This window comes from Quercus lobata, chromosome 4 (assembly GCF_001633185.2).
Source record: "Quercus lobata isolate SW786 chromosome 4, ValleyOak3.0 Primary Assembly, whole genome shotgun sequence".
Taxonomy (NCBI): domain Eukaryota; kingdom Viridiplantae; phylum Streptophyta; class Magnoliopsida; order Fagales; family Fagaceae; genus Quercus; species Quercus lobata.
This window is the reverse complement of record NC_044907.1, coordinates 50,319,823-50,338,053: the sequence shown is the minus strand read 5'-3', so window position 1 is coordinate 50,338,053 and position 18,231 is coordinate 50,319,823. Positions and strand designations below refer to the sequence as shown.

At 37.2% G+C, this 18,231-nt stretch overlaps 1 protein-coding gene across 1 annotated transcript; it reads left to right on the top strand.

Moving 5' to 3' along the window:
* Positions 1-3,041: 3,041 nt before the first annotated feature.
* LOC115985407 lies at positions 3,042-4,601 on the top strand. Its single transcript, XM_031108348.1, has 2 exons — positions 3,042-3,177; positions 4,240-4,601. Exons 1-2 carry the CDS (start codon positions 3,042-3,044, stop codon positions 4,599-4,601), a joined length of 498 nt encoding a protein of 165 aa, XP_030964208.1.
* The last annotated feature ends 13,630 nt before the right edge of the window (positions 4,602-18,231 follow it).

The window sequence follows — 18,231 nt, the reverse complement described above, 5'->3', positions numbered from 1 at the left end:
TTTGGGTGAAAGATGATGTAGTGACATTTCCTGAATGTAAGCATAAGCCTACAGAAGAGGAAAATCAAAATCCACTTTATTGTAGATATCACAGGAGATGTGACCACCATACTATGGATTGCTATGTTTTGAGAAATATCTTCCATGATAGGGTAGCCAAGGGAGATTTGGTTATTAAAGCTGGGAAGAGAGCTGGCCCAAGAATGCCTAGGCCAAAGGTGACAATGAGTTTCTTCATAGGTCATGAAGAGCCTATGGATGAAGTAGCAGAGAACATGGCTAGCAGTAGCTCAGCACCGCCATCATTAGTAGAAGAGATGATTGCGAGAATCCAGCAGAAAGACAAAATACATTCCTTTCTTGAAGGAATAGGTCTTAGACCGATGGCTAGAAGAGAAGCAACCCAAGCCCTAACGAGGGTGATGGAAAGGAACCACGAAGTGGCCGCTGTTGAAGGGAGTTTGATGCAAGTGGCGTATCAGGAAGTAAAGGATTCAGTCACTTTCTCTAATAAATATCTAGTCAACTGAGTTGTTGACGGTGATAGACCTTTGCATGCCACTGCCTTTGTCGGAGCATCTCAAATCAAAAGGGAATTGATGGACATTGGTGCGTCCACTAATATTCTACCTCTCATAACTTTTGATGCTTTGGGAATCCCGATGAAAAGAATTATTCCAGAGCCAATGCAAGTGGCAGGAATAGAAGCTCTACAACAAAATACTTTTGGGCATGTGTCTTTGGACCTTAGGGTTGGGCCAATTCGGGCACCTACTCTCATGCATGTAATGGAAGGGAATACATCTTACCACATCGTCTTAGGTCGTCCATGGCTAAAGGTGTATAGAGCAGTGGCTTCCACATATTATCAATGTGTGAAGGTCATTTGGAAGAACAAGTAGGTAGTTATCGAGGCCACCAAGATGCCTTTTGATAGAGTAGAGCTTCATTTCGTCGAAGCATCTTTATATCAAGAGTATGAACCTGAAGGTGAGAATAGAATTCTTCCTTTCAATCCTATTGCCTTGCAAGCAGAAGAGGAAGATTATGGAGAAGTGGTAGAGCCAGAAAGGTCTTCCAAGATAAGAAGGGTCACTAGGCCTGACGGTCATGTGGAGTTTGAATTCTGAAGGTTAAAGGTAGGGGATAAGGAGGATGGCGAGCCTAATTCCCTTAATCCAACACAACAGCCAGAGGAAGTTCATACAGCAAAGGAGTTTGTGAAGGAAGCCCTTGAGTGTATGAATGATGGTCTTAAGAACGTGTAAGAAGAGCTCGTTGAGGTCAACCTGGGTGATGGTGAAGAAGATGAAAAAATGGTAAAGATTAGCAAGAATCTATTCGAAAAGGAGAAAGGAAGGCTGGTAGCTCTGTTGAAAGAGTACAAGGATGTTTTTGCTTGGAGTTATCAAGAAATGCCAGGTTTAAGTTCGAACTTGGCAATGCATAAGCTGAAGGTGGATCCTAATGTTAAGCCTATGAAACAACTGCCAAGGAAATATCGTTTAGATGTTGAGGAAAAGATAAAGCTTGAAGTGCAAAAGATTTTAAAGGCAAAATTCATTGAGGAGATTGAATGCCTGAGCTGGCTAGCTAACATAGTCCCTGTAAAGAAGAAAAATGGCCAAATAAGAGTTTGTGTAGATTTTCGGGATCTTAATAAAGCCTACTCAAAGGATGAGTTCCCATTTCCTAATGTTGATATTTTGGTAGATGCAACAGCTGGTTATGAGTGTTTCTTTTTTACAGACGGTTATAGTGGGTATAATCAAATCCTTATGGACCCAACAGATGCGCCAAAGACTGCTTTCAGGACACCTTTTGGGAATTACTTCTATAGGGTGATGCCTTTTGGACTAAAGAATGCTGGGGCAACGTACCAAAGAGCCATGGAAGATTACGTTGATGATCGTGTAGTAAAAGCGAAGAATCCTTTTAAGCACTTAGTGCACCTGAGACAAGTCTTTGAAAGATGTAGAGAGCATTGTTTGAAGATGAATCCTTCCAAGTGTGCCTTTGCAGTGTCCTCGAGGAAATTCTTAGGGTTTCTTGTTCATTATAGGGGAATTGATTTGGACCTTATGAAGGCCGAGGCAATAACTACTCTTAGTCCTCCTATAACTTTAAAAGAGTTAAGAAGCTTTATGGGAAATGTTTCTTATTTGAGGAGATTCATTACAGGCCTAGCTGAGATCTTAAAGCCTCTTATGGAGCAAACAAAGAAAGGAGTAACCTTTTTATGGTATGATCAATGTCAGAAAGCATTTAAGAAGATTCAGATGATATTGGCGGATCCCCATACTATGGTGGCCCATGTACCTGGGAAATCCTTGTTGTTGTATATAGCAAATACGGAGCAATCCATGGGAGCGTTGTTAACTCGAGTGCAGGAAAGGGTAGAGAAGCCAGTGTACTGTATAAGCAGGCTTATAAAGGGGCTAGAATTGAGGTACTCAACTGCTGAGAAAGTATGTTTGTCTTTGGCTTTTGCTATGCCGAAGTTCAATCATTACTTTTTATAACATCATGTGCAGCTGATGACTAAGAGTAATCCCGTGAAGTATTTGTTGACACGCTCTCAATTATCAGGAAGAATGGTGCAATGGGCCATCTTGACATCATGCCTAGATATCGAATGGATACGGCCAACCCCTATCAAAGGCCAGGCAATAGCTTATCTGCTGGCTAATTTTTCTAGGACAAGTGATTTTTCACCCCCTCAACAAGAAAATATAGTGATGGAGGAACAAGAGTGGTCAATGTATTTTGATGTTTCATTTACGGTTCAAAGAGGAGGGATAGGAGTAGTCTTGAAGTCACTAAGGGAAGAGCATACGTTTGCCTATAAACTACATTTCCCTTGCTCTAACAATGCAACAGAATATGAAGCCTTGTTGGTAGGGCTGAAGGCTGCCATAAAGTTAGGCATAAAAAGATTGAAGGTATTTGGTGACTCTGAGCTAGTGATAAGATAGGTTGAGGGAATCTATGGAATGAAGAATCCTAGCTTGGCTACTTACAGAGCTACGATGCAAAAAGTCATGGAACACTTTACTTTCATAGAGTACAAGGTGGTTAATAGAGGTGAGAACAAGCTTGCTGATTTGCTAGCTACTCTAGCCACCAAGTCTGTACTAAAGAAAGAAAAGATGACGCTTCGAGTTGAGAAGCAGCCTGGTTTAGCTCAGGACGAACTATGTTTCCCTCAAGATTGGTGAGAACCCTTGTTAAAGGTAATGGCTCAAGGGAAGTGTGTTGGGTCAGAGTTACTAGCAAACATGAAAGACTTCCTTAGAATCAATGGAGATTTGTTTCTTAGGGGAGCAGAAGGTTTACTCATGAAATGTGTTTCAAGGCAGGAGGGATTGAAATTGTTGTATAGATTACATTATGATATTTGTGGTGCAAATCTTGATGTCGGCCTCTATAGAAGATTGCAAAGGCTAGGGATCTTCTAGCTGGAGATGGCCAATGATGCTAAGGAAGAACAATGGAGTTGTAAAACTTGTTCCGTTATTCCCTCAGATCAAGCAAAAGTGCTTAATAGCGAGCTACTAAAAGAGGATTGGCAGGAACCTTACTTAAGATACCTTTTGCAAGGTATTTTGCCTGCTGATCGTGTACAACGAGAGAAGTTGAAAAGATATGTGACCAGGTTTAAAGTGGTAGATGGAAAATTGTTCAAGAGAAGTTTTCAAGGGAGATGGATGGTGTGCATTCCTGCGAAGGAAGTTAATGGCGTTTTTTCAGACCTGCATAAAGGAGAACCAGTAGGACACCCTGGTGGGAGGAAGCTGTGGCAAATGGCTTTGCACCAAGGATATTACTAGCCCACAATGCAAATAGATGCTCAAGACTTTGCAAGGAAGTGTCAAGAAAGCCAAAGGCAGGGAGATGAAATACACACCAGCCATTAGAGTCTTCATCCAACTGTGGCTCCATATACATTCCATGGCTGGGGGCTGGATTTTATAAGACCTATAAATCCCCCCTCTAAAGGATGTACATGGATACCGGTAGCCATTGAGCTAGTTAACAAGTGGGTAGAAGCTGTGGCTTTAAAGAAGGTAACAGGTAGCTCAGTGGCTAATTTCTTAAGAGAGAATATAATATGTCGATTTAGGATACCCAACAAAATTATTTCTGACAACGATACACCATTCCCAAATAAGGATGTGCGTTGTTTAACAGAATGATACTCCATTTCTCACATGACATTCACACCTTATTATCTTAAAGGAAATGACCAAGCTGAGGCCTCCAACAAAAGATTGCTAAAGATATTGGGAAAAATGACTAAGGAATATGGAAAGGGGTGGAAGGAGGAGCTTCCTACAGCTCTGTGGGCTCATAGAACAGCCAAATCACAAGCTATAAGAGCTTCACCATTTTCTTTAGTCTATGGCACAGAGGTTGTTATCCTAATAAATTTAGTAAGACCAGCGGTAAAACTGGCAAAGATTGCAAGAATACCTAGAGAAGACACTTTGGAAATTGTGGAGGAAATGCCCTACAACGCTGCCTCTCATAACCGCCTTTATCAGGCTTACATGAAGGCTAGGCATAAAGGCCAAGTCAAAGAAAGGAAGTTTCAACTATGAGAACTTGTTTGGAAAACTGCCCGCATGTACGAGGGGTTGTTGGAGCTATTAAACATAAGTTTTCTCCAAAATGGGAAGGACCATACATAGTAGAGGAAGCACATGTAACAGGAAATTATTGGCTAAAGGATCAAGCAGGTATAAAGGCGTACAACCCCATTAGCGAAGCTCACCTAAGAAATATCATGCATAACCTTGTAAAAACACTTCTTCTTCTTCTTCTTCTTCTTCTTTTTTTTTGTGGCCATCATGTCAAAAATGATTTTATGTTTTGCAAAACTCATACTATAAAAAAAGACTTATATGCAGTAATTTCATATGATGTTATTCATAATATGTATGCAAAGTCTAAATAGTTTGAGGGAATAAGGCATGGTAAAGTTAGAGTACAACCCCATGGCCTTTCAAGTCCACAAAATATTACAGCTTGAAAATTAGAGAATGTTTGTGAGAAAACTAAAATTTTCAAGGGAGAAGTCTGGATTGCTTAGAGCTCTTAGCTCGCCTTCCAATTTCTCAATCTCTTTTCCTAAAGAGCTATGTTTTGCGATGACACCTTCTATTTGAGCTTGAAGGGCAAAACTTGCTTCTGGCTGGGATGACAATTCCACTTGAAGTCTTTTGATTGATTCCTGGAGTTGAGTGATTAAAGCGGCACGCACTTGTAATGCTGATTCTACTTCCTTTACTTTGTCAATACACGAGTTTTCTTTAACTCTTAATTCATGAAGTGAGGACAAGGAAGTATGAACAGAGGGTCTTGCCTTCTTTAAGTCCCTCAATACAGTGACATGGCTCTTTAACCAGCCAGCATTGACACTTAGGCTTTTAACCTCACTCATTGTGGAAAGGAAATTGTCAAGGGGGAGAGCCAGACATTCCTCTCTACCCTTTGACTGCAGTTGGGATATGATAGACAAAAATTTGTTGTAAGAGAAGGCCTCTAAATGACAAGGTCCACTTGCTGGTATCCCTCATGGTTTTGGGATATTTGGAGAGTAACAGAGAGCAAGTTACTTTCAGATTGGCAGAAACTAGTGAGAGCAATGGATCAAATGCTATCAGAGTGCTTTCACCCTCTTATTCCTTGGAAGTAGCTTCTGTTGAGTCTCATTTCTCTTGAATATTTTTGGTGCACACCCGATTTGAATCCTCCTTTTCAGTGTTTAACTCTGTCTCTTCATTGGAAGTCACTTCTTGTATAGAAACCTCTAGCGTTGAAGAAGTGACTTTAGCTTTGGGGAAAGCTTGAGGAACAGAGTCTGTAACCTGTCAAAGGTTAAAAATAGAGAAAAGAAGAAGAGTTACTTGATTTTAGGGATAAAAGAAGAGGTTACAAGACAATCACTATAGAGAAAAGAGTGTATCTTGGGCTTCTTGCTAGAAGGGGTATTCGCATTCTTCTTTCTCTTAGTGCTCGAAGGTTTGGCTTTTGGAAGGGGTTTCAAAGTCAAATCTCCTTGAAAGATAGGTGGAATGTCCACTCATTGGGCACCGCTTTCCCCGAAATTCCTAACACGTTTCCTGATGTCAGACCACCATGACTTAAACTTGGGTGAAGGTAGTCCATTTTTGGTGGGGGAAGTGAAGGGGATCTCAGGGTTTGACACTAAAATCTTGATAAGGTTTTCCTTTTCAAAGGCTAAAGAAGCTACCACAGCAGGCAAAACTGAGTTACAAAGATGTCCCAAGATGCCTTGGTCAAAACCAAGTTGACGAGCAAACCTATGGGGGTTGTAGGATTGAGTTTCATACTCATCTTGAAAACGAGCCTAGAATTGAGAAGGAAAAGCACAAACAGTAAAAGAAAGTTCTTCCTCAGACCAAGGGGTGTCTCTATAATAAGAGATAGAGATGTTTTCTAAAGAGGTGAACGGTGGAGGAAGTCCACCCTCCAAAGCGGAATAAGGTCTAGTTGTCTAGTCAGTTAGGTCATCTAGCACTTTGCTAAAGAAACTGGTGGAAGATATTGCTACTTTATTCCAACGCTAAAAGCGTGGCAAACCTTGGGGTGAAGGCAAATGGTCTTATAAGAGCTCAACACATTAGGGACAGGAGCATAATTCCTAAAGTGTTCCCACAATCATATTTGTAAAAAAGCAACAGGTACGAAAGTTTCAACTTGGAATCTACCCCAAGAACGTTGCAAGTCAAGGGTAGAATGATCTAGGTGAGAATATAAAGTTCCTAGAAAATATGGGGTAAGGGGGAAAGATTGTCCTCTAGCTAATTTAAGAGCTAAAGGGAAATGTCTACTTAGGATCTTTTCATGAGGATAACCTTCAAACAGATGGCGGGAAAGTAAGAAGGCAATAAAGGCTTCAAGTTCATAGGAGCTAGGGTTGCCTTCTCCAACAACAAAGTCAATGCCTTCCTTCAAAGAGTCACCATTGGCTTCCTCATTTATACCATCAGTATACTCCCTCCAAAAATATCTGATCCACCCCCAAAAGTTGGCTTTGGAGCCTTTGTCTCCGCCAACACTAAGTATCCTCTAGTACTTCATTGTTGAGGGCTTTCCCTTTCCTTGCCACTTTCAGAACTGGTTTCTTTAAATTTTTCTTCACCGCATCTTCAAGGAACTTCACAGCTTTAGACTCATTAGGAGATAAAGAAATGTTAACTACTTCACCATCTTCAAACAGGGAAAGTCTCAATATCCCATAGACATCTTCTAAAGATATAGAGATTTCTTGACACCCTGTGAAGAATGTGCGAGCAACAGAATTCCAATGGTATAAAAGAGAGAGCAAGCTTTCACTACCCTTACTGATCTCTAAATTAGATAACACAATGATGGTCTCCATGAGCTTTACTCTCTACAAGATATTCGTGAAAGGAGGGTGAGCTAATACCCTTCGACACCAGCTTCTCCAACCTCTAGAGACTGAGGTATGAGATTTGAAAACCACATCTATGGTGAGTACAAAATATCCTCTGCAAGTGCCAAGCCTTGGAATGTGCTTCAATTCCAGATCCATAGTTAGAAGGTCATCAGGTTTCCCGCATGATGTGAAAGGAGGGTCATCGGAGCAGGTGGTTGAGTTCCAATCAAGACTTTTGTCAAATAGCTAATCTTCAAAGAAGGAAGGGATGATCCACTATTTTTCTATGGAAGGATTTCCATCTCCTCCTAGAAGGGGTTTGTTACCTTTTGAAGCAGAATATTTTGCAAATTTGGCAGAGCTAGATCAAAGACTGCGTTTCACACCTATGGTTTGATCTGTGGGAAGAGTTTTGGGTTTCAGGTTGAAGAAGGAAAAGAAGAAGATAAGGGAGAAAAGAGAAAAATAAGGAAGGAAATATTTGTTTTTCTTTTATACTTTGAGGAGTTAGTATTTTCCCTTCAAAAGAAATTAGTTCAAAAAGGGAGACATCTTTTCAAAATTAAGACGTGTCAATGTGGGGTAAGAAACTGAGTTTCTGACAAGGAATGGCTGTTAATGGTGCTAAAATCAAGAAAATTGCATTTACCGTCTAAGGGCAAAGGCGCAACCCTTCACTAACGGGTATGATTTAATTCATTGCATTTCGCATTTGGTTAACTGATATGTTTATTCTTATATGTTGTGCAGGAATAATGAAATAAACATATAATACAACATTAAAGAAAGATAATAAACATATAATAAATAACTTTCTTTCTTTTATAGATTTTTGTGTCTAAAAGTTTTTTTTTTTTTTTTTTTTTACAAAATAGAAAAGAGGGATTTACATGATTTGGCCCTTATGACCTATCACCTCTTTTCTAAATCATAGAAGAACACAAAAATTTATACTCAAAATAAGAAAAATAAAGTTTTTTTTACAACTTAAGCCAAAAGTTTGGCTAAACAAAAAAAAAAGGTTCCACGACGAGCAACTCAAGGAGACCTTGGCGCATAAGCATCCGTGTCATTCCCAGAGCCTTCTTAGAGATAGCCTGGAGCTAAGTACTCCATCTCCTATTCTTCATCATCATCATCTTCTTCCTCCTCCTTCTCGCCCTCATCATCCCCCAAGTCGGAGTCATCAGAAGAGCCCTTAGAAGAACGGTCAGAAGAGTCTGCCTTTTAGGAGTCAAAAAGCCCTGAAGCATTGGACTTTGAGCTTGAGCGACCTATCCTTCACCTTCTCCTACGACGAGTGGGTGCTTCTAGGAATGCAGTAGTCGCTGCATCTTCAGCTTCCTCTTCGGCCCTCAACTGAAGGTCTTCGAAGTTCTCATCCTCCTCGTCACTCTAGTCGAAGGGAGCAACTTCCTTAGGAATGAAGACCTGAGGAGGCAGAGAAAAAAATGGGAAAAGGAAGAGGAAGATGCAGGGGGCTTGGTGGTGGGTAGGGGTGTCCATGGGTCGGGTTACTGGACAGAGGACCCACCGCCAACCGCGAAAAACCATGGATCGAGTCGGATCGAGCTTGGGTGGATGGTGGTTAAATCCAACTTCAACTGAAAGACAGAGATCAAAGACTAAACTTGGTACAAATTTCACAAATCTGAAAGAATAAAGACTATACTTATGAACAGATTTACAGACCCAAACACCAGTAGCTCACAAATCCAAAGAACACAAACAGAAATAGAGAGAGATGATAGCAAATTTGAACTTACAAGAGATTGAAATGAAGAAATAAAGAGAGAAAATGACTGAAAATTAAACCTCACAAAGATATTTGTAGATTGAAGATGGGTTAATGGAGGAGAACTGCAAATCGGCAATGGGACGATGGAGAAGAACTAAAGATCGGCAATGGAGAACAGTAGATCGACGATGGTGAACTGCAGATTGGCAATGATGCGATGGAGGAGAATCGCAAATTGACGATGGTGGAGAATCAAAGATCTAAAGATTCTGAATTGGAGAATCACAGATCAACTGTTAAGAATTGCAGATGGAGGAGAACCTTAGATCGATTGTTGAGAGAATGAGAGAGTGAGTAAGAACCAGAGATTGAGAGAGAACGAGTGAACTGAGAAACTAAGGGTGAACTAAAGACTGACTAAAGATTATATACGACGGTTGGGTCAGGTGGATCAAGTTTTGGAAGGGAAGACCCGCCACTCGACCCACTGAAATTAGGTTGGGATGGCAAGGACCTGTCATCGACTGCCAGGTAGTCGGGTTGGATGGCGGACAATTCGGGTTTGGTTGATTTGACCGAGTGGGTCGGGTCTTCAGTTTTGTTGGATAGGCCTAGTGGTGGGGAAGGAGTATGATTAGTAGAAGCATTCTCAAAAGAGCCTGAGGAGTGTTGTGGGGAATTTGAGCCGTCGGAGGAAGAGTTTAACATTTTTCATGAACATTAAGGTTTTGAAGAAAGATTAGAAAGATACAAAAGTAATGGAGATTGAAGAAAAATCATTTTTTATTTAAATTCTTAACTACAGAGTGAATAGATATGACATTTATGAGAAGTAATGTCTATCTAACACAAGAAACAAAGAGGCGCCAAAATGGCTAGAAGCACCCTTTCGAGCCACGTGTCCGTTTTAAACGTCACAAGGCATGAGTATTGAGGTGTTAATGCCTGAACCAATGTGATTGTCAAAGGCCTTTGCCATTAAATGCCATTGACAGTCAGGGTGCTAATGTACATAACACCACTAAGGCATGGGAGAATGCATGAGTGGTTGAATCCGAACCTTACATGTGGAACAGCTATGAGGGAAGAGAGAGTAGGTGTTGGGTAAGAAACTTTGTCTTGGTCAGTGATAAAGGCATGACTGCCTTGGGAATGAAGTAAAATTTACACCTGATATGGTACTTAAGCACTCACCAAAAGGGAGATAGTGACCTTTTAAACTATGAATACACCTCTTATTGGCTTAGTTCACCATGAGTCACCTTGGGAACACGCGTACCAATCACAGTACTCCTGATGTCTCTCTCAATGTCCAAGACTTGTCTCTCACGTAGTAGCAACGCTACCCACCCACGGGTCCCAGTGCCACGTTGACGCAGTCCTTATCTCTTAGTCAGCAGATAACATCACAACTATAAAAAAAGATCTTAAAAGATAGAATATGATGACTTGGCACCTATCCTTGTACTTAGCCATGTTCCTTCGAGTATAAAAGGAACATGCAGCTGAACTTCTAGGGCAAGAACCCAACCAGGTATTTTGAGATGAAAGTGGAGAGTTGGTAGGAAAGAAGACAACTTTATTGTAAACTGATCTCCTTCTGATACATAATACAAGCTGAGCCGAGCAAGAATGTTGCGTTCTTGCTCAAACCATGGTTTTTTATCCCTTTTCTAAGGTTTTCCACATACATCTATGTTATTTTGATAATCATCTTCTTCTTCTTGTCTAAATGTGCATCTTTTTCATGTCCTACCATCACTTTCTTTATTTCTTGTTTTGAGTGTTCGAGGGTCATGTCAAAACTTGCATCTTTTCGAGCTTTCTCATACAAATGTATTGTTAGATAACTTATTTTGCTTCCATAAATAAGCTCAAATCTAAATTGCATGTACAAATTCTTACACACGCATGTATACACACTTGCTTTTAACTGAAATCATGACTTCAACACACACATTGTTCACATATACATGCTTTTAACTGAAATCTACACATACTTTTTACTAAAATCATAACTTGAAGTCACAATATTAGTTAAAAGCATGTGTGCGTATATTGTGTGTATAATAACCATTACTCTATGATTAAAGATAAACAATCAACAATATAGGATCAAATCTACAACAAAATTGACCCAATTTATTATTTATCAAGAACTTTTTCATTAATTAACAATTTTACAACTTTAAGAAATAAAAGAATTCTTGAAAATTTTACACATTTTCTAATACAATTTATCTAGAATTTTTCAGTTAGAGAATTCAAACAATAATTACTTTTGACAATGATCCTTGTAAAAGGGATTCCATTTCGACCTAATTTTGTAGCTAACTTTAAAGTAAGTATTTATATTATTAATAAGAGGATTCTCCTGTTTTATCTTCAATTTTTGGCATACCAAAATATCCTCATATAAATTCTAAAATAACATAACCTTTAGTTTATTTTTTTTTCCTACAAAAAAGCAAAAAATGTTAAAATAGTAATAATATCTCACGTACAAAAGGGGGGGAAAACTGTTATTCTCACCACCCATTTGTATTCAAATGTCCAATTCCTATTTATATTTGTTATCTATTTGAATTCAAATACTTCAATTATTTTATAAAAAAAATACAAAAAATCTCACGTAAAAAGTAAAAACTACTCATTCTTATCCCGAAATTTCTATGGTTTTTTTTTTTTTTCAATTCTTTAAAACATTTCAAAAAATTTGTCATCCAAATTCTATACAGTTATCACAAATCCCCATCCATCCACACTAACGTATATCATCTTTCCCCATGAAAAGAAAAAACACGTGTATCATCTTTCTTTTGTTCAAATCTCAATTTTTTTTTTTTTTTTTTACTTATCACAATTCTTATCCCAATCAATAAATTCAAATGTCCCATTGAGTTTCAACTTCTTACTGTTCTTTATCTCATTTTTAAATATTATTCTACGTTACATTACCTCCTTCTTTAAAAAAAAATATATAGACGGTTATTTATATATCACTTTTAATCATTATAGCACTAAGCTAAAAAAAAAATAATAATAAAAAATTATTGCATGCACAAATCGCGTGTGATAAGTCTAGTACAATATAAAATGGAAGGTTGAGATAAACATGAGAGAGTGGTGGAAGAAAATGGGGTTTGGTATAAGAAGGAAACCAATTTTAGACTTTTAATTCAGAAAGAAAATTCTATGTTTTTTATATTAATGATTAATAGTCTTAAGATTTTTTTAAGATACTTGACAATAAATAAATAAGAAATTAATTATTCAAGATTAATTCTTTTATGATTATCCAAAACAAGCATTTGTCAAAAGTAAATAGTAAATATCGAAGTTACCTTTCAAAAAGCGAAGTTAGGGAGTGAATCAAAACAAAGCAAAACGAGGTACCAATGTAAGATGACTGTTGTAGGGTGCCTAACACATTCTCTACATGTAACCGAGCTTCTGAATCCATGTCTTTTAATTCAAGATATTTTCTTTGTTTTCTCTCTAGCTTACGAGCCTTTAGCTAATCCCTTAACTTGGTAGGAAATATAATTTATTAAACATAGGTGATTAATCACGCATAAAATTCTCATGATTGGTTGCAACTCCCTTTGACCATTAGCATCCGGCCTTGTGAACCCAAAAATATGCTAAATTTTACCCTCAAAGCACAAAAGACATGCTTTACTCGGACCTATAATTGTAAAAATCTATACCATACCATCTTACTTGTAAGAAATTACTGTAGCGGAATGGTATAATTTTAAATTAATAAATTCTGTCTCAACTCTCTGTGTCCCACTCTCTCTCTCTCTCTCAGAGCATTTGTTTCTGTATCCTGCGTCTCTCTCTCTTAGTGACTAGCTCACTCAGGCCACCTTGGCCACCATATCGCCCAGCAACGCCAAGCCCAGGTCGCCGTTGACCACCGTCTCACCCAGCAACGCCCAAGCCCAAGCCACCGTCTCACCCGGTGTGGATTGTGAGATCTCCGGCGATTTTGCAGTGGGTTTGCAATGAGATCTCTCCGGCATGGGTTTGCCATGGGTTTTTGCCGTGGGGGTTATGGTGTGGTGGTTGCTATGGAGTTGTGATTTTGCAGGTTGTGTTGGTTGCTATGGTTACTATGGATTTGTTGTGATTTGCGTGGTGGTTGCTATGGTTTTTGCCATGATTTTGTAGGCGGTGATTTTGCAGGTTTTTGCCGTGAGTGCAGCAGTGGTGGGGTCGTGGGGTTTTAATGGTGGTTGTATGGGGTTTTGAGTTTTTTCACAGCGGTGACAGAGAGGTTGAGAGAGAGAGAGAGACAAAATTAGAGGAAAGAGAGATATTATTATTATTGCAAATATATATATAAATGAGTTCAAGTTATCTATAACAAAATAATTTTTAATTGTATGAATAGTATTATAGGACTCATTTTTAATGAAAAAGTTGCTAAAAAGTGAAGTTTGTGGAATTTATGAATAGTATATGGCTGCACTGTTCACAGAAAAAGTCAACATTAACGGCTAAAAAAAAAAAAAAAATGAAAAGAAGGACGTGTTTACTGCGTGCAATTGTAGCGTAGGTTCTATGCCCAAAACGCAAACGCTGAAACGCAGTAAATGCCGAAACCAAACGGGTACTAGTTATAAGTATTGATTGTCTCTTCAGACTTTATGGTTAAAGATTGAAAAAGGAAGTATTGATTTTGTTTGCCCTTTAGAAGCAGATGGTACACAAAGAAAACTGGATCAATAATTTATAGAGTCTCCTTTATTAAGCTCTCACCAATATCTTTATGTATATGAACACAAACCAAGCCTGAAATGGCGAAATCATCAAGTTTTATATCTAACAATTACTTCTTTGTTGTAAACTTTGGACACTAATTTTGCCACAAGGTGACAGTCCCTGCACATTTTAAGGTTCTTTACGCTTCTAATTGATAGTTGCATATGTATTACAAAGTGATAATGGGTTTAGACCAAAACCATCATTTTTAACCAAGGAACAAGCCTTTCCTGCCATCGTCGAGTTTTACTGAGATTTACCCTTTTTGAAAAACCCAACTCGTTTAAGAATTAAAAACCACCTCCAAAAAAATTTTCTTTTTGAGAAAAACAACCTCCACAAACTTAGTGGGTTAAGTATGTTTTGTTTGTTTGCTGGTTTTGTGGCCAACGTAATAAGGTGGAGCCATGGGAGAGATGAATTAGAGAGAGAAGGTGGATAGATTGCATAATTCTATCCTACTTTTTCTGCTCCACTCTATACTCCATCAATAAAAACTTACCACGTATTCACCTAATTAATTAAATACTACCATTAATTACTAATGATAAGGGAAATACTAACGAGTGTCCTAAGTGATGTCAAAACTTTCCTAAAATGGATTGTTAATGAGTACCTTAATGGCACTCGTTAGCATGACCCTAATGATAATATTAATAAGTCGATAATTATAATATTTAATTAATTATGTTAACACCTAGCAAACTTTTATTGGTGGAGTATAGAGTGGAGTAGGAAAAGTGGGACCGAAGATTTAGATTCCTTAATTTTTGTAAAAAAATGAATAATAAAGTGATGTACATTAATTTTGGGGGCAATTATGTAATTAAATTTTAATATATTAATGATGTGAAAATTAGTGTCTTTCTCACCGTTAAATCTTATAAGAATCAAATGTTATAAAAATGTGTAACTCTTTTCAAGTTACACCACTTGAACCCATCTCATATATATATATATATATTATCTATATATATATATATATATATATAAAACCAAAGCCTTTGCTGGCACCACAATTTTCCACGTCAGCACAATATTTAAAAAATAATAAATAAATAAAAATTATAACTCTTCAAAACCCTAGCAACCTTACCCCTCTCTCAAGTTAAGAAATATAAAGCCACGGTTTCTGCAAACTCTCTCTCTCTCCAGACGTAGGAAGTCCTAAAGCATTCAAGATCTACAATGCACGGCATAGATTTTAACTTATAAAGTTCAGCTTTTGTAAGGTTAGTTTTGTTTATATATTAATTAATACATAGTACTTTGTTCACCATTGAATACTCATATAATCAATTTCCAATTCAGTGTTCAAGAATTAAACCAAAATTCTAACTGCGCTATCATAAAATATTATTATTAGTATGAATTTTATGGAGTTGCGGTGTTCAAGAATTAAACCAAAATTCTTTTAAATTATCTATAATATTTTGTCCTCTAAAAATTTTATCTCTTTGATTTTATTATATTGTGTTTCTTAAGTTATAGAGAGATTTTCTTTGGTTTCTGCAAACTCTCTCTCTCTCCAGATGTAGGAAGCCCTAAACGCACGGTATAGCATTCAAGATCTACAACTCACGGTATAGATTTTAGCTTATAAAGTTCAGCTTTTGTAAGGTTAGTTTGTTTATATATTTAGTCCTTACGTTTAGGTTTAGGTTTAGGTTTTAAGAGATTTATATATTACTACTATGTGGCTAAATTTCCCGTGACATCAGTTTTATGTTTTTAACCAAATACATCAAGAAAGCAAGAGAAGGCGCATAAATATTTAGTCCTTACGTTTAGGTTTAGGTTTTAAGAAATTTATATATTACTACTATGTGGCTGAATTTCCCGTGACATCAGTTTTATGTTTTATTATTTTTTTTTTTTATGTAAGGTTAGTTTGTTTACATCAGTTCTTTATCTCAAAGATAAGGCTTTTATTTCTACCGCAAGAACTATTTAGGTATGTATCCCTTGCAAGCACACATGAACTTAAATTGTCTTTTAATATATGCATGCTTTATTATTTTCTAATAGTTTTCCCGTGCATCGCACGGGTTAGCGACTAGTTATTATTATTATTATTATTATGTAAATATATTATTTTAATGTGTTATATAGAAATATAAAATGTTAAATGTTAAATGTATTATAAAATAATATAATATAATGAATAAATAACTTTTGAGAGGATAAAATAGAAATATTCTAAAATACCGAATAAGAATACTCTTATAATGGTAAAATAATGAAAAGAAAAACTCATGCACGCATCATTATGAGTGTTTCACAAGTCATCACACATCTACACACGTGTCACTAAGATCCATCCGTCGGGGTCCTAAAAAAAATTTAGTGTCGACATTAGTGCTTACATGTGGGCTAGGACTGTCGATAAATGGTTTTTTTTTTTTTTTTTGAAATTATTTCGAGAAGTTCCTTGCGAGGTGGTGGCAGTACTTAATTTGGATTTGATTTGCCCATTGAAGATTGCTAAGATTTTAGAAGATATTACTTTGATTTGTGAGAGTTTTTAGGAGATATTACTTAGCTTAGATCTTAGATTTGCATTTTAAAATAAAATCATGTTGCTTTAACCCTTGCTAGTAGGCTAGTACTGCTTAGAAGGAGCTAAGGGGGAAGAAGAGAGGCATGAATGCAATTGCCCCTGACCTCCCCCAAAACTCCCTTATGTACTAATAGTTATTTGAATAAAAAAATTAAATGTTAATTTCCCACACCCTCTCCTAATAATTAAAAAAATATTTGAAAAATAGAAAAAGAAAGATTGAATACATAATTTTTTAAAGGAATCAAGGTCCGTATACAACTTTTTAAGTATATTGTGATACTCTTATTTTGAATAATCAAATTATATATTTGAACTTTGTGTATTTAGATCAATTTCTTGAGTTTATTGATATGCCATGAATTGATTTTTTTTTTCTTAATGTTTGAATTTAATTTTCGTATGACAATTGCATTTTTGTATAATTGTTTATTTATTTTTTAGTAATATTGATTAATATTTATAAGACTAATTTCGCCTCTAATTATGTCTTTTAATTCCCCCCCCCCCCCTTCTTTAATTGAAAAATTGACTCTGCCAATGAGTACAATAGAAGAGAATGGGGAGACCATTATTTAACTCTAAGAATGTCTCTTCTTTCTCTTTCTTATTGTATAAGTTGATTATGAATAAATAAAGCATACTATCACATTATACACAATGGAAATAAATAAATTTTTTTTTTTGTTTTTTGTTTTTTGTTTTTTTTTTTGAAAATGGACTCTTCATTCATTTAATCAATAAAGTTTGCATCTTGATACAAGGCTTCCATAGCTAATGGAGGTAAATCTTCCATCCAATACATGTCATCAATAATAGTTCTCGCATATTGAGCTAACACATGAGCCACTTTGTTTTCCCCCTTCTTGTAAAATCTATACTCACCCAATGCAGCGCTCTAATCATTTGTTGGATGTCCCCAACCACGTTTCCCATCAATGACTGATTTGTATTCGGAGAGGATATGGCATGCATGACTGTGCTGTTATCTCCTTCAATGATAAACTTAGAAAAACCAGCATCCATTGCAAATTCAATTGCTTTTCTACATGCAAGGAACTCAACTTCTTCACTGCAAAAAACCTCTGGTCCCTTGGCTGCCATGACCTCCCCTTTATCGACCCTTATCACTGCTCTAAAACTGGACCTGTCCAAACCCGAGAACATAGCTGCATCAAAATTAAGTTTATAGACCGAATGTGGAGGAGGCTTCCAGGAATCCCAATTGGACTGTTGCATCTGGTTTGCTACCAATTAATCATGTGTGGCCCGATACTCCTCCAAATACTCCAGTGCACGCTTGTTTAACCAACTTGGTTCATGAAATTTTCCACCGTGGATAACTCTGTTCCGCTGATTTGATAAACCATGCTTGAACCAACACCAGCTCTAGGGAATAGATTGAGCCACCGCCTTAATAAGCACCTCTTTTCCAGCCTTGGATAACATCATACCTTTCCAACCTTGTAATTTTTTCCATCTTCTATCCTTCAAGTACGAGAAAGTATGGTATTTAATTCTCCCTATTAATGTTGGCAGCCCTAGATATGATTCAAATCTATTCACCTCCCGTACCCCCAAAATCCTCTATATTTCTTGCTTCTGACTATCAGATGTATTACTGATGAAATAGACTAATGATTTCTCCAAATTAATGCACTATCCCGATGCATTGGCATAGGTCTAAAGGATCTCTAAAATGGTCACCACATCATTTTGTGTTGCCCTGCAGAACAA